Source organism: Centrocercus urophasianus, unplaced genomic scaffold, assembly GCF_019232065.1.
Source record: "Centrocercus urophasianus isolate 14NV4802_14NV808 unplaced genomic scaffold, USGS_Curo_1.0 seq_33, whole genome shotgun sequence".
Taxonomy (NCBI): domain Eukaryota; kingdom Metazoa; phylum Chordata; class Aves; order Galliformes; family Phasianidae; genus Centrocercus; species Centrocercus urophasianus.
The window spans coordinates 651422-668852 of NW_024884900.1; the positions used below are offsets into that span (position 1 = coordinate 651422).

At 46.7% G+C, this 17431-nt stretch overlaps 2 protein-coding genes across 3 annotated transcripts in view; one reads left to right on the forward strand and one right to left on the reverse strand.

Moving 5' to 3' along the window:
* Window positions 1-17018, reverse strand: part of NLK (nemo like kinase) — a 37832-nt gene extending 20814 nt beyond the window's left edge. Inside the window, exon 1 of one of the 2 annotated variants that reach the window (XM_042830451.1) lies at window positions 16251-17018. In XM_042830451.1, the coding sequence (XP_042686385.1) occupies window positions 16251-16708 (458 nt within the window). In that variant the 5' untranslated portion in view covers window positions 16709-17018. The remainder of the gene's footprint in view (window positions 1-16250) is intronic. The other variant, XM_042830449.1, reaches the window with a different exon arrangement.
* A 178-nt stretch (window positions 17019-17196) lies between these two features.
* The window catches only part of LYRM9 (LYR motif containing 9), a 30884-nt gene continuing 30649 nt past the window's right edge, over window positions 17197-17431 (forward strand). Inside the window, exon 1 of the mRNA XM_042830458.1 lies at window positions 17197-17215. The gene's annotated coding sequence lies outside the window, so the exon portion shown is untranslated. The remainder of the gene's footprint in view (window positions 17216-17431) is intronic.

The following is a 17431-nucleotide window of genomic DNA, read 5'->3' on the forward strand; positions in this document are numbered from 1 at the left end:
GCTGAATGCCTGGGAATCCCAACAGCTACCACAGATTTACTGATGCCCCTTTCTCAAGGTCCAAAACCTGCCTAAAAACCAGGAAGTGCTGAACATCTGCAGAACTGCTGAACTTCATCGCAGCTGTGTAAGCAAGTGCATGTCTGCTGCCCCTGATTTGTCATCAAACACTGCCATACTGCAAAAATTGGTGTACACAAATAGCTTGTCCTAAAGGTCCCGTTGTAGGCTGTGATAAGAGCTGGACCGGGCTGCTGCTGCAGGTGAATTTAAGGCTTTTTTTTATCTGCTAACGATCACCTGCAATGCCCCGCTCTGAAAGCAGCTCCTCAGCCCTTCCCCTCCTCCCTGCACTGCTCCTCTCCCCGTGGCCCCGCTGGGCGCCCCATGCTGCTCCCAGGGCTCTTCAAGGGGCAGCAAAAACTGACAACGCGATGGAGATCAGCAATGCCAGGACAGCACTCCACAGCAGGGAAGAGAAAAGAAGCCTGTCTGAGAACCTGCTACTTACATTCAACAAAGATTCTGAAAATGTGGCTTGGCACTTGTATACTTTGATATTAGTAAAATAATTATTTCTAGCAATGAGGTACCAGGTCACATATTCCCCAGAGGAACAAGAAAAGCATGAAAGTCTCCCAGGAGCTAATTGAGAGAACAACCAGAAAGGCAGCTTTGCTTACTGCTGCTGTTCTCAGAAGAACCCATTTCAATTCCCTCCTCTGCTTTGTTAGGATATTGCTCCCCAGGTGAATCCAGCAGCAAAGAGAACAGCAGGCAGGAACCCGTCCATCACTCAGCACAGTCAATGGGCTGCTCTGCCAGGGACCATGAAGTGTGCAAAGGCTTCGCTTATGAAACGTCAGCTGTAGCTGAGGATAGAGATGAGAAACCACGACTTAATCCAAAAATAAGAAAGTGCTACATGGGTGTGGGGAAAAAGTTGAAGTCATAAATAAAATCTGGAGGGGGAGAAAAACAATCAAGGAAGATCTAGTTTAGCCTTAATTGTGCCTTTAAGAATTCTGGCTGCATATGTTACTGTGAACATCCAGCCACATCAGTCTTTCTTATCATTATTCAGTGCAAAACGTCAAAAGCTACTGGTAATGCCATTAAACAGAGCTCAACATTTTGTTTCCGAGGCAGCCTGAGTCCTTCTGCAGCACCATGAGCCGCGGGGCAGGAAGCTGCAAGGGCTGCCAAACCACACAGCTGGGAAAGCAAAGCAGCTTCTTGTGAGATGTGCTCCCTTCGTTACCTCACCAGTCTCCCAGCACATAACTACTACTGTTCCCCAGTGAGAATATTTATATTAATTTCCACTTCAACTAATTGGCTTCATGGTTCAGCCACTTTAAAAATGGTGAGCAGCTGCAACAGCTACTTGTCATCTGTCACCTACTGCCACAGGTAATACCAACAGAAGTACAGCCAAAATACCACAGAAAGTTGCTTCTCTTTCTTTGAAAACACATATTTGAAAACACGCAGTCATTCTGAACAGCCAGTTTCCTCCAGAACAGCAGCCTGATCAGCTCTCTCTTGCCATGCTTGTAAACAGGACAAAGAATATCCTGCTAGCCAAAAAGAGGGAAAGGAAACACAAACAAAAGCAGTAAAAAGATTATGGCTCAGGTAAAGATACCAAAGAATGCAAAACTCTTTGCCTTATTCCTGGAAACATCCAGATAAAATCCGGGGTCCCGCCGAATATTTATTTACCTTAGATATGCAACCTGGCATATTTCATGTAACAGAACAGCTGATTGCAAACGTTTGCCAAGAAATCATCAACAGCTTTGCTGAGCTCAGCAGAATAACGTCTTATCAAACAGAACACAGCCTAAGAACTGCAAAACAGATGAACTCCATTCTGCTACTCTTTGCAGACCCACTGAAATATGCAACCTCTGAATTCTAACACTCAATATCTACTACACACATCTATATTTTTTAACAGAAATAGACACCTTCTAATTGAGATGCAAACAAATCTCTGACAGAACTTTGGCTGCTGTCAGAAAGTTATTGAATACAGATCTGGATGCTCAACATTTCTCTTCAAATACCACCTATTTCTTTCAGACACCAAATTTCTGCAAAATCTCTCATTGTGTCAGGAGTTGATGTTTCTATACCTGCACACGTGTTACCTGTGCTCTGGACTTGGGGCTGCACCTTGCTTAGCTCTTCTGTATCTGCCCTGCATTTGCTCACACACCTGAGACCAGGCGCACAGCGCAGGCACAGAGCTCACAGCACACAGTGAAGTGATGCGAGGCCCCCAGCCCTCGTGTGCCAGCAGAGCTGTGGGCACTGCGAGCTCCGGAGCACCTTGCAGCACAGCAGGCTGAGCTGCACCGCGGGCCTGGAGGGGCTGGAGCAGGGCAGTTCTATCCATAAGAGAGCTGCAAACAACATCCTTGTGCTACATCTTACTGTACGTTCTGAAGTACTGCATATGAAATGTATTAAGAAAGATAACTTACACAAACTAGCTTTTCTTTGCAGTAAGGCTAATCACTCCAGAAGCAATAAATTCTTATTAGTATTGCAGCTGCAGAAAGGATTAATGGCCATCCAAACCTCCAGCTTTCAAAGACATTGCTTATCAAGCTGAATTCTCCTAGGCATTTCGCCTTCCAATTCTCTCTGTAAGTCTTTAGCAACTCCCTGCCATGCTGATGGCAAACGTTCAAGGCAGACATCGTGCCAATGGTAACTTCTCCTCTCTGAATCCAGGTCAATGCATACACACTGTTCTGTAGTTTCAACTGGCAGAAAAACAAGTTTGTGACTACTCCATGGCAATTATTACACAAAATAAGATAATGAAAGAATGTTCTCAGAGGGTGGTGTGGGAAAACGCTGATTGAGTTTGTTCTAAGAGGAAGCAAACCTTCCCCTCTGCTTACAGGGAATGTCCACGAAGGCAGCTCAGGGCTGACCGGTCGGCGGGGGGCTGATCGCTGTTACCTCCCAGGTTTTCTCCACTGTTCCAAGAGCTTCCTTCCTCCGTTGCTCAACTCCATCAATCATAAATACTTTTTCCAGAAAGCTCTACCCTAAGATACGTAACAAACATGGTCCCACGAGCATTTCAGTTGCTCACCTGCACATATTTGATACAGCACTTCTAAACAAACAACGCAGCTTGTATTCAAAGGCACACGGTACCCGAGGTGCTGCTTTTGGAGTACACAGCATTACAGCAAATCCACGTGTTACAAAGCAGACTTCTATTCTCAGCTACTGAGGTTAAGAGTTCTGCTTTAGACTGGCAAACGCTTGGAGGCATTTTGTACTCTTCTATAACAAAGACTCTCAGAACATTTGGAAGTGAAACACAACAAAAAATACTTCAGAAATGCTCACAAAACCAATATGATTCCCAGGACTAGTTAAAGGACAGGTAAAGGGTGTGTGGTTATCACCTCACCTGTCGGGGGAACACATCATTGGTACGTAAAGCTCACTGGATCCAACGGCCCATTCCCGTATGTACATATGGTCTCTGGGCAGAATTACTGACAGATAAGCCCACACTTTTCAAAGGGTTTTTTTTGACAGTTCCTAATGGCAGTGAAATCACTGACATGCTAAGCACAAATACTAAAGTTGGAATAAATTTAGCCAAACTTAGAAAGTGGACGCGTGGCTGCTAACATGAAGCTCTCGTGTGCGCCTCCCTGACCGGCCCACTGCGCACAGACAGCATCAAAACACAGAGCTGAGACTAAGAGAAGACACTGCTTTGTCACGACCACAGGCGGCTTGGGCAGGTGTCAAACATGGTCAGTGACCAGACAGTCACACAGGCTCTGTATAGTCAATAAGGTGAAAGATAGGTGGGATTATTCATTACGGAGTGCCTGTCTCGGGTAACACATGAAATGCTCCTCTGGAAATGCCTTCCTCTACCAGTCACCCGCAGAGGGAGGTAGGAGACCCAGCTTAAAATGGAGGCTCACCTGCAGATAACCAAGGCTTGCTGCCTCCAGAATTCTCATTTCTAAATTCCGCTCATCTCCCCTTTCCCTGTGTGCCAAGCCTGAATTCAAAGTCAGCGCTACCAGTTACAAAACAGGTTAATTCCTGTCCTATTAGTGGAGTGGCTTTCTCTGCAAGGGCGAATGGGAGTGGTGGCTAATTGCATGGCACCATTACAAGAGACGGTTTGTTTTTGTTGGATTTTCACAACAGGAGAAACTTAGCATACACACTCACACAATTAGCATGGCATTATAATGTGCTTTACCCTCTGGCTCTGCACACATTGTTTACGAGATGCAAAAGCTGATAGATTGTGGTTTAAAGGAAACATTCATAACCATTTTAATTATTCTGTTTGAAAGAAAAGCCACACACAGATAAGTTAGGAGAAAGAGAAAAACATTACAGTTGTGCTGTCTTCACTTTGCTGTACCAACCACAACACCAAGGAAAGCTTTATAAAACCTCCAGCATGAGGCGCATTGCCACTAAGGAAGAACGAACAGATGGAAATCTACTCGTCAGTCACAGCGTCACAAGTGAGGAAGAAGAAACCGAGGTCAGACAAGCACACAGAACTGAAGTACATCTGTCCACCGGGGCGACAAGGGCACAGGCCAGAGGTGGAAGCCGAGGTGAACGCCTGGGGACAAAGTGAGTTCTTCCCATCCTACCAGAGCACAGTATGTTAGCTGTCTGCTCATGGCACACAAGACAGGCAATGCAAGGCAAACAGTGACACGAGGCATGCCCGCATTTTCACCAGTTCATGAACAAAGTGGCCACAAGATCTGTTGATGCTTCTGATGCAAACCACTGCCTGCCAAAAGCTGCCAGCAGCCACAAAAAGTGTTTGAAACAGAACACTGAGCGTGAGTCAATGCTGATAGCAGCACATGGGCATGGGAAACAGACAGGGTTGCATTGTTAAAAGACTTATTACCAAAAAGAACAGCTGTTATTTTTGGAGATATTTAAGAGATTGATGTGCTGATAAGATTTTCAGGTCACAATTGCTGTGCAGCAGTCTCCAGTTGGCAATACTTCAAAGATGCAGAAATGAAATATTAACAGTCATTCTTTATTTTAAGAGATATGATACAAAAGCAAACTGAAAAAGATAGCTGAGGTGACACCATTGAGCAAAGCTTTGTGTACGCTCACCTTTATTTCTGAGGTACAGACAAACAAGACCAGTTGCTGTGCGAGCAGTAAGGGCCCAAGCAGACAGTGCAGTGACAACCAGAGGTAAGAGCTCAGATCTACTGGAGGATGTAAGGGCAGAGCCTCCCCCCAGCAGATCCCACACCTGTTGCCCTCTCCTGGATGCATAATTGCAACATAAAGAAGCAGCCTGCTTTATTGTCTTTTGCTAACAGCAAATGCTGTTAACGAGAGCCTTGTTTGAGATGTAGGATTCATTCAAGGAAAGAAAAGGATGAATACAATAGATTTGAATAGATACTAATAGATTTAATGGATAACTTTAAGACGAGTCCAAAGAAAACACCTAGACTTAACTTGCACCAAAAGGTACCTCATGTGAAAGAGTTAAACAACTTGTTCTTCATATCACACTTCAAAGGTGTTCTTTATTCCCATCTTGCTCAGCTGCCAAATGCAGACTTCTCCAGAGCTCCTTTTTCAACTGTAGATGTCCTAAAAAGCCTTTTAATGCTGTGTTCTAATCACACCCTCGAGCATGTGTGCCATTATCACTTATTCTTTAAAAATCAGAGCTAAAAGCAAAACTGATTACTGCAAGAAATCTGTCTCCTTGAAGAAAAATTGATTCGGAGTATCTTACTTAAAAGAAAAGGATAGAAAATTAAAGGGATACTGTTATGGTTAATATCTTTAAAAATGTTTAATTTGGCTTCCTTCATGGAAGCTTAAAACTGAAACTGCTTTTCAAATCAAACTCGTTTCCCCATTTACAGTACATGTTCTGGCTATGCTGAAGACATCTTTTAGTTACTTTCCAACTGCCAATATGAAACACTGCTACAGTTGGTCACTGCCCTGCACAGGACATTCTCTCTGTGCCACCTTCTGATTCCATACAAGTCTTCTTTTCAGTCAGTGCCATAACAGCTCTTAAGGTCTGCGATACTGACAAGCACGATGCACACGCACATCTCCATGCACTTTTGTTCTTTTCTTAAACACACACCATCACTACAGGAACTGCTGCATTCCTGGCGCAGTTTGCTGACCTCCATCCCTGTTGGCCAACCAAAGAAAATCCAAATGTGAAACCTCCTTCTCCATGTCCAACAAACCTCTAGGCTTTGGCACAGCTCCTAGAATATTTCTGTACCACCACAGGGAAGTAGGTTAATAAAACTGTTGGCCACATCCTCCAGACAGATATCTAGTTTCCAGCAGTAGTCATGTACAGTGTCTTAAATTTCACTGTAAGTTGCTGCTGCCTCTCACCCTCCTGCTGTCCTCTCCTGGGGGCAGGGGAACCAAAGCAACAGGGAAACCCAATGATTAAACTCCTCTTTGCTCATTACTCCTACCAGGCTAAGCATAATCACTGAGAACCAGTACCTCATTATTTCAGTGCTTCATCTCCCAGGTTAAGCCCATTGCATTTCAGCCTCTCCATCGTTTCACTACTGTCACATTTGGCCGTTAGCCAGCATACGAAAAAATCTTATTTACTGACCTCTCAAGTTTCAGTCGTTTTTCCTGTCCATTACTATGATACAGAATATTTGTTATAATAATGCCGAATCCCATATTAGAACACAGAATATTTATTACTTGCCATTTTCCCTTTCCATCCCTCTTGTCGGGAATTATTTTAGACAACAGCATTCACATTTACCTGTTTTGCATGGCAGCGGACATCACAACCATAGAACTTCACATTTGAGCATTACTTAAATGTTAAATTCACTCAGAATTGCAGCTCCCAACACCAACATTTAACAACTGACAAACTAAGCACATACCAGAGACTGCTCACTTCTTTCTCTGCTGAATAAACCAAAACCAAGAGCTGAGAAACAAAAGGAGCAGCAGTTCTATTTTGTCAGAAGCAGCAGCTAACAAAAGCTCTTTTCGTGCTACCTCTTTCAGAGACAATGCAGTTTCTTTTCATAATGGCAATTCATACTGAAGATATTTCTTTATATATTTTGACAGTAGTGGTAAAGAGCACAACTACATTAATGGCAGCTTCCTTGTTTCTGTACAAAAGGCAGTAGGGCACCAGTTTGTCTGAAGCTTTCTCTGTATGTTTACTCATGTTAAGTATTGGTAATTTGCTGCCTCTTCCCCCACCTTCCCATGTAGGGACTTCTGTGTGACCAGAACTGCACACTCACTCCTTGAGTTACTGCAGGAGCAGAAAAGGTGCATCAGAACACGAGGAAAAAATGATCTTACTGCCAGCACAGTCCAAGAGCCTGGAAATGCTTTGGAGTTGTGGATATTTTTCAAATATAGACAGCTTGCTTTTTTTTTTCCCCCTCTTTTTTACGGAGATATATTAACAAAGATTTAAGAAAAATCTACAGCCTTTCAACTATTTTAAATGCTAAGGAAACAGCATTTCTTCATTCTCAACAAAACCCAAAACCCCACGTCACAAAAAACACCCTGAACTGCCATAAACCCAACTAATTTCCCTCCTACACAGCAGCAATTTCAGTTTCATAATTCCATGTGAAGAAACACCGAAGTCAGACCTGCAGGGCCCTTGTCTCACCTACCCGCTTCAAAGCTGCATTTAGATTTAAATGATCTCCATGAACTGACCTGAAAACCCTAATACGGGTTTCTCTATTCTGAGTCAGCCAAAAGCCTTGTGATAACACAAATCACCACCGTGGGTGTAATTCCAGCCTTCTCAGGACTTTCTAAAGTAAAATATAGAGCCTTGGGGAAGAAAACAAAAAGAAAATTCAAAGGGGAATTTGTTATTGACTCTAAAACACCTTTAACCCGAAGTTGAAAGAGCAGTTCCAGATGAAATAAGGACTGTTACAGAAGGATTCCCGTCAGCTGATTGTATGATAGGTGACAAAATCTTCTTGGGAACAATTGTGGGAGCAGTAATGCTACCTTCATTTCATGTCCAAGTTACCAAATGTATCTTAAAATTTTAGGTGAGTCTTCAGATGAGTAAACAGTAGCACAGCAATGGCAGCGTGACATGCCTGAGACAGATCAGAGAAAGCCACAAGTAGGTCAGGGCCGGTCCTGATTCTGTCAACATTCACCTACTTTCCACCTCCTTCAGAAAACAAAAAGCAAAGCAGGTCTCAGTTACCTCTCCTTCTCCACATGGCAGCAGGAAAGGTGCAATTCAGGTTGTGGGCTCAGGAGGGGACATCAGTGCCTCCCAGGTGCAGTGCAGGACCTTAATCCACACTTTTTCAAGTAACATCAGTGAGAAAATCTGAAACCCACCAGAAAAGCACTCTGATATCTGATCTTCAGTAACTTAAAAAAGTACTTTCCTCTTCAGACTAAGGCCTGCTTTTAGTGAAGCTGTTTGTTAGACAGCGCTCTGACTTTATCGTTGGAATTAAATCAGGTGACTGACAGCAAACTACTCCATGAGGACCGCGCTGCCTGCATGCCAGCTGCTGGCACAGAGCTGCTCCAGAGAACGCACACTGATGCACAGCACGGGCAGCACCCGGACCTGCAGGAGCAGACATCCCTCACTCCATCAAATAGCAAATGGTGAGTGATAACAGCTTCAAGGTTCAAACCTGAACATCATTCTGCCAGGTCACAGCCTCGCATTCTTTCATTCCAATTCGTAATCTGAATATTCACTAGTGAAGCAGCACTAAACACAGCTAACGATCTAGGACACTGTCACAAATGCTAGCTCAGGCACAGCAACGGGCTGCCACAGACGCGGCTGTGAAGCCACATCCTTAACCAAATGCAGCTCCCAAATTAAACCTGAGTCTTTCAGCTCGCATATTTACTCTACTTGTCAAAAAAGATGAGGCACTATCAAAGAAAAAAAGAGAAAACATCACAACAGTCACAGTTAATTCATTAGGCCAATTCAGAAGGAATAAGGGATAAGGAAAAAAAGCAGGGTTCTCCCTACTTTTGTAAGGAGTTAACAGCAATTATTACATAGAACTTCTGCTCTCAACAATAAACAATAAATATTAAGGTAGGTGCTGGGTACGACTCACTCCATTTATTTCAGAGCAGGTTACTTTTTCAAATACAACCCTGAGTGCCAAACCCTTATTTCTACTTAAATACCCACAAACTACAGATCAACATCAAGGTCTGCTTCCAGCACTTCGAAGGATCACAGGAGATTCAGAAACACTGTGAGATTCAGAATACTCTCTGCTGGTCTTACCCAAAGGTACCAGCCAAGGAATTCGGAGACAATAAAAGGCAGATTGCAGGCAGTCTGGGGAGAATCACGACATTCTGTCCACACTGCTGTAAATGCTCACCTGCAAGACAACCTCCCTCCAAATCAGAGACACGCAGTGAGCGAGTGCAACAATCAGAAAGATCAAGGTGATGGAAGGGTGTACAAGAGGCGTAACGACAAGGGGACCAACATAACAGAAAGGTGCCATGAGGGAAGCAAAAAAGGACTGCTCAGCCATCCCCCAAAGAGCTAGGCTCACAGGGGAAAACACCATCAAAGGGACCTTCGGGACAAGAACTGTTCTCAGTGGCAGTCAGCCCTTAAATGAGCTCTGAGAGGAGACAAGCTCTACCCCTTCCTGCCATACAGGTGAACTGCCTCCACCTGTGCTCCCAGGGCTGACCTGCTCCTTTCCCCTGGTGCTCCATCAGCGGTTCGGGCCGTGACTCAGCAGTTCCCATACAGCAAGCCAACAGGAATTTACAGAAACATCCAAAGAAAAGTTACTGTCATACTGGAAAACCCCTTTAACAGTGCTTTTGTTCTGCTTACTGTATAACCTATGGGTTGCTGAACTCTCATTTAGCGCTCACACACAGGTGGGAGTGCAGCCTCTGAGGCATCCCTGCAGGCCAGCCAGCCTCAGCTGCTCACATCAACAAGAATGATAAGCAGTGAAAACAGACCAGGCCACACCTCCTGCTTTTCTTGAGACTCTAACAAACTCTAATGTATTCATTAGTAACCAAACCAGTTAAAGAAACATAAAATGGTTTTCAGTGTAACAGTCCACCAGGGGCCTGCTGGACTCCTTCCTTCCTGACCTCAGTCGGCTCCTTGGGGAGCTCAAGCGCACATCCCAGCAGTTACTTCACGTGACAAAGATTACCCGTGCCTGAAAGCTGCTATTAAGCTTACGGAATAAGTTTTATTTATTCATAGGCAGGTATTCTTCAATGGTTGCAAGCATTTATGTTAAATAATAAAATTATTAACTGAAATAATAAAAATCCTTATGTGCACTTCCATGAGAGAAGGGATGGGCAGCAGCTTCTCAGAAAAAAGTGAATAATGTAGGATGTAAGCCAAAATAACTACTTGACTACCAACCATTCAACACTGTACCCCCGTACCACGCACCAAGCCCACAGATCCATTTCCCCATACCTTTTAATTTTCCATCAAACTTCCCGCAACTGTTCTTGAACACAATGCTTAGAATTACCATTTCTGTAATTGCACACAAATACCAACGTACAGTGCTCTACAAAAACTGAAGAAGTTTTTGAAACAGAAGATAATTTATCAAGGCACACATGCTACAAAACGATCCTGCTACCACATTCTGGTGCCAGGAGCATCATAAGCATTGTAAGAATTCCACTCACGCACGCACGTTTCCAAGCCCTGATAGAGAAGAATCACATCAGGAAATTAAAAAAAGATACTGCTAGGACACACCGGTTCTGCTACAGCCCTCGTGATTAAAGCTCAAGTTCTTGCTAAGCACTTCCGAACGTGGTACGTGGCCACGTTCCATAGCTGTGGAAGTTAGCTAATAGCAAGGCTGACACAAGACTACCTTTATTTATCCATCAATCTTGTGTACCAGGAGAGAACCAACACAATTTTAAACGTTATAATGAAGTTCAGGTCGTTCTAACATGCTCTGACTGAAGCAAATGTAAAGGGGTGGAAGTGAGCTAGAACAAAGGAAGAAAATGCATCCTAAGAATGGGTTGCTGACATTACCTTTTAGAGAGCCTGGCTTACTGGTACAGCACCAATTTTTACAGCCTCTCCATTGCTAGATGGCAGATAATTGCTATGGTCTGTACCGCCTTTAGCTACCCATCCCATGCTCCACCACTTGCATTCACTTTTTCCTTGTTACAGCTTATTACAGTTAAATACTATTATCAATAAATAAATAAATGCATTAGCCACATAAGCCTCCATCCTTTACTTACATATTTGTACTGCCTGTCATAAGCCACTTTCATTTAAGCATCTGCTACCTCACGCAGGGGTCTACTTTACAAGATTGGACATAATGGTTGGTTTGACTCGCAACAAAGCAAAATTTCCAGCCCTACTACGTGACGTACTCCAAATTACAATGCTAGGACTTTGCCTACACCAACTGCACCGAAAGGCTGCAGAACAGCGGAGGACCTCTGTGTTGGCCTGCTGCTACAGGCAGCCTGGATGAGCCCGTCACCATGGGCAAAGCCTCAGCCATGGGGCTGCGCCGTGCCGCCCGCTGCCCCCAGCAGCCACACGCAGCACGCGCTGCTTCCTGCTGCTATTTACCAGCTCTTGAATCACGTGCTGAGAGCACTGACGCCTCAGCTCACATACAAACACGAGAGGCTTTTGTGTCTTCTGTCTTAGAGATAGGGACAAGTTAAACTCTCCTTTTAGAAGAAGTGAAAACGCATGGCGAGGAGAGGGAAAAGAACATCCAAAGTGAAATGTCTTCTGAGAAACCAACATGAGGTTGCAGGTCCAGTTACAAGCTGCTCTGCTGCAACATTTGCAGAAGTGAGGGTGATGAGTGCTCAAGTGACCTGCACGCTGCCGACCTTGGCATAAACTACAGTGAGCTGATTTATTCAAAAGAGTCCTCACCCAACGCTGAGAAAAAAATATCATCCACATTCCTTCCCTCTTGCATCATCTCATGAGACAATAACGAACAATCCAATAGATTACGTGGAGAGGACGCCGCTTAGCCCCCAGAGCCTCATTTAAGGACAAGAAGTCACTATATGCATTTCATTTCCTTCTGCACGTTTGGGGAACTGCCATTTACATGTAAACAGAATCCTTCTCTTCATGAAATTTGAAAACAGCACCAATAACTTAAACATAGCAGCTTTGCAAAGTGTCTCATAACGCAACTGGGTGTCACTGTTCCACTCTACTTCTTCACAAACTGAGCCAGAATTCAACGTAAATAAAGAGACCCTTTAAAAAACACTGACACGATCACCTGCAGATGCTTAAGCTGTGACGTTAGGTGTGAAACGCAGCACATGTTCCATCCAACAAGAGGTAACTGGATAAAAATGACTCGGTCTCTCTCCCTCGGACTCTCTGCCACACCTCAGCCAGCTGCAACAGCAGCACATGAAGGCTCTTCCCATTTGTCTGCTGCTTGCTGAGCTCGAAGGCTGCGTCAGGATCCTCTCTCTTTTGCACGACGTGGGCCAGGCCGACTCCTGCCAGAGGCTCTCATCCAACTGCTGGTGGATGTTCTGTTCCACCCAGGAAGTGGGGAGGGCCCACTTCCATTCACTGTTCTGTTAGTCTCATTCACAATGAAAATTCTAGGGTTAATTTTAGACAGCTTCTCCAGTTCTTTTTGATCAATGATAATAAAGAAGTAATTTTAGGTGAATGTAAAACGGCAAGTGAAATGGTTTAAAGCAAAACAGTGCCCATCTAAATGCTAATGCTAAAATCAGATATTTTTGCTGTTCACAAACGCTCTACTAAAGGTGAGTTTTCAGGGTCAGGAAAAAGACCATAATGCAAACAGCTTTACTTAGAAAAGGACATCTCACACCCACCAATCCAAAAAGGTTTCACAAAGCAGATTTTACTCATTGAACTTTCTCTAAACTTCTCAGGTACCAGACTGGACTTTTGCATTCCCATTTGCATTAACCACGCAAAACATCCCCTGGGTTGGCTCAGAGAGGAACTTATCCTGCAGTTATTCACACGGGTTTTGAAGCTGTAACCTCCTTTATTTCCTAACACATATTCCAGCAATTTGTCCAAAATAAATGATCTGCAATGCATCCCTGCTCCACACAAGTCGATCCTTTGCAGTACTGCTGGGGAGGGTTCCTGCTTACCCCACAGATCTCTCCCACTGCTCTGACCAGCACCAGCGCGGGGATAAAACACTGAACGTTGCTTTAGGGTCTACACAGAGATCAATTCTACGCAATACTCCTTTCAGTGTTTAACTTAGCACTGGCTGCAGTGATTTCTGGCCTTTGAAGGCTGGAAGCTAAGTATAAATTTAGGCTAAATTATTTCTGCTTTAACAAAGTTGTGGCAGCCCAGGCACAACATCTATCTCAAAGTCAGCCAAACCATCACACCACTACATGGCTATCAAACATCCTGAATAAAAACTATCAGAAACAAACAGGCTGAAAAGTTGCATAAATCGTGCCTTTAAAAATAATTTAAAAAGAACGCACAGCCTTTTTTTGTGTGCCATTTGTGGCACATTTCCCACAGAAACGCCTCTCACCACAGTTTTTATAGTAATAACACTGGTTGCCTGGTTTCATCCTCTGTGCTGAACTGCACCTTTCTGAACTCCACGGCACACAGAAGGCCGACACGACCCGCACACATCTGGCAGAGTCCCAGCCCAACCAACACAGCACTCGGTTCCACTCCGGCCACCCCCACAGCCGCTGCTGCTCTCTGCTGTGGGAATTTCAGTCCTGCAGAGGCATCAGCCCTTGGCCCCTCGCTCCCCAACCAGGCTCACTGCCCTCTTCTTATTACTATCGTTATTTTTACGAACCCCACCAGATGGCAGCAGCACGTCTTCCCGGCAGAACAGGGAGCACTTTGCAAAGGACAGCTCCTTACCCCAAAACACTCACAAGACTTCCCAACATCTGATGCGCGTTTTGAAACGCGGGACGCAGAGTTTTTGCTGAAACTAAGATCTGGACGATTTCTCTCCCCGCATGTTAAGGATGTGCTGTCAGGGAGCAGGTGAAGGACAAAGTGTCCCGCTGGCAGCAGGACGGGCGCACGGCGCAGGCAGCACCCAGGGAGCAGCAGAGACCTGCAGGAGCTGCTTCCTAACTGCGGGATAAGCTGCAGCTTCCGGACAACACGACGCATCTCAGGGGTACGATGAAGGACTCCTTCAGGTACGTCAACCGCCTGCAGAGCAGCATTTCTCAACAACATGCAGATATGAGCCCTTTGGTTATTTGTCAGCGCCAACCGATGCTCAGAAAGAGATACAGATATGCAACAGAATCTTCACACACCATTAGCCTGGGCCTCGTGTTACTGAATTTTTCATGTTACGCTTGTACCAAAGGATGCATTTTTCATGGCTAACTTGAACTGTAAATACCCAAATCAATGTTCATGTTGGGTTCCGTTATCCCATACAGCCAGAACTGAGTTATACAGGCACTCCCGTTTGGAACAAAACCTAAAATTCAGCTTACCTCCACTTACAAGGCCTGCTCAGCTCAGCACAGCCCTGCCAGCAGAAGCGAACATGAAACACAAACGCTGCACAGTGAGCACGGAGTTCAGCTACACGTGAGCAAAGAGGAACTGAATTCCACCCATCACGTTCTTAGTCTGCACGCCCTTACAGTTTTAGCACAGCAGCTCTGCAGGCTCCGTCCCATGGCCATGGGGTAGCAGAGGAGCCTGGTGCTGCTCTGCCGCCCTCCGCCCAAGGCAGACCCTCATCCTACACTTCTCTTCCCCAGAGCTCTCAGTACTGAATATGCAAATGTAACCTTTTATTCCACTGAATGTTATGAGTGCAGATCACTCTTTGTACCTTTTGTTGTTGGTTTTTTTTTTTTTTGGCAGATAAAACTGGGAAAAATAAAGACCGGAAAATTACACACAGGTAAACAAAGTATTTGAGCCAACTGCTAAGAGGGTCCGATCTTACATAATGCTCCAAATTTAAGCAAACTAGCAACAACTGAGATGAAAAACCACACTTCATCAAGAAAAAATACAAGAACAGATGAAAATAAAGTTTTCTTCACAGCCTTTACTCTTTCCTGGACTTTTTTTGAACACTTCAGCACAGCAGGACTGGAGCAGAGCTGCCCATGCAGCAGCACCCCTGGCTCCCTGCTCCCAGCCCTTAACTCCTGCATTAAGGGACACAGACCAGTCACAGCACTCAGCTACGCTTCTCCTGCGCAGCAATCCCAGCCAACGTGGTGTGTGACAAACACCAGCCTGCTCTAAAGGCAGGGTCACCATCTCCCAATGCAGGCTGTCCCCGCTGTGCCCCGCAGCCCCACTGCTCTCGGTGACACCGCAGCACCCGCAGCCAAGCAGGAGCTGCACGGGGCCGCACCACTGACCTGCTGCAAACTTGGTGCCGGCGAGGCAGGAAGTACGCGGCGACGCGCCTGCTCTCACAACAAAACCCCGGCGTCCCTTCTGCTCCCAGACGGCCACAGAGCGCTGGGAACCTGGCAGCAGCTCATCCAAAAAACAATCAAAAACCACTCTAGCTTTGCTCCAGTGATCCTGACGGGCAATTATGACATACATGAAGCAGTCACAAAATATATTAGAAGAGATTATGACCCACTGAGAAAATCCTGCAACATTGCAGCTGAGAGAGTCCAGGTATTGCAGCACAGTACAGTAGGACAGAAAATCCCATTTGCATTTATGAGAGGAGAGCAAAGTTCAGGCGCTCTGTTTCAGGCAGCCTCCCCGGCACGGCTCCCGGCAGGTGACGGGGGCAGGAAGACATTTTCAGACGCTTTGAATTCTAGCTCTTAAGCTAGGTCAGAATACATCTTCTAATGTTTGTAAACCTGAAATCTTAGCAGGTGCGGCTCAGCCACGCAGCACGTACATTCTAAGGAAACGTGCAGGAGGTGCACAAACGTGCTGCTTTTGTCCTAATCAAGACTGATGGTGCGGCCTGATAACAAGGGGTTGTTCTTCACCTCGCCCTGCCAAGAGAAACAAGAGAACCCAACTTTCTAAGAAAGGAGAAGAGCCAGCAAAGAACTGGGCAGCTTTCTTCTATTCTGGATCAAATGAGAAAAACCAAGAATGAATTATGATTTGGTAGAAAAGAATGTAAACTCAGTTCGGTTTTTTCTCTACTCACCAGACGACACCAAAGGCTCCGTATCCAATAGGTCTGTCCGGCTCAATATCCAGCTGCTGCTGTGGATGTTGTGAGTGCTGATGATGGTGCGCTTTGACCGCAGCCGCAGCTGCAGCTTGTACCTGAGCTGGGGCGGCCGCCGCTGGTCCAGGGGCCTGGCCCGGTGCCGGCGATGGGAAATATGGCTGCTGCTGCCCGGGGTTCAACATCGCCGCCGCCGCCGCCGCCGCCGCTGCGGCCGCAGCTGCCGAGGAAGCGTGCTGCTGCACGGGATGGACCGCGGGCGCGGAGCTGGGGTGCAGGTGGTGCTGAGGGTGGTGGTGGTGATGGAGGTGAGGAGGAGGGAGGTGAGGGAGGTGGTGGTGATGGTGGTGGTGGTGACCTGCCGCTGCCGCAGACGTACCGCCATTGTAAGCCGCCATCATTTTTGCGTTGGCCGTCGCGCCACAAAGAGACATTCAAAAAAATGCCCCTTGACCGGCAAACGACCAGGTCAAGCTGTCATTTGGCCATCAAAAAATGAGATTTGCTACACTTTAAAGGAAGTCGGGTTCCATCATACACGGCCCACCTGCGAGAACATCGAGCTCAGCGGGCCTGATCTCTTGGCGAAGCCACACGGCGCGGAGACTCTTCATGTGCACGAGCCCGAGCGCCGACCCACCGCCCGCGGCGTTCACTGGGGCTCCATCCCGGGCAGGGCCGCGGCGCTCCGGGCTCTCCGCACTTCGTTTCCGAGGAAGGGGCGCTCAGTGCCCCGCGCCCGGAGGATGAGGGGCCGCCGCCCGGGGACGCCCTGCGCGGGCCGAGCCTACCCCTGCCATGCCCACATCCCCGCGGAGCGCCCCGCGCCTCCTACATCGCTCCCTCCGCTCGCACACCTGCTCCCTCCGCCACAGCCAACAACTCGGGGAGTTCGCAACTTTTCCTCGCAGGCCCTGAAACATACACAGCACCCGAAGAGAGTGAGGGGGGCGCGGGCGGCGGGGCGGGGGGGCGGGGGGAGCCGACGGGACCGGCCGAGGGAGAGAGAGGGCCGGGGGGGGGGGGGGGGGGGGGCGCGGGCACGGAGGGAGCGGGGGCGGGTGACAAATGGATGACAGGGGCGGGAGCGGGGCCGTGGGGCGGGGGGCGGCGCGCTGACAGCGGGGCGGCGGCGGCGGCGCCGGAGGGGCGCGGCG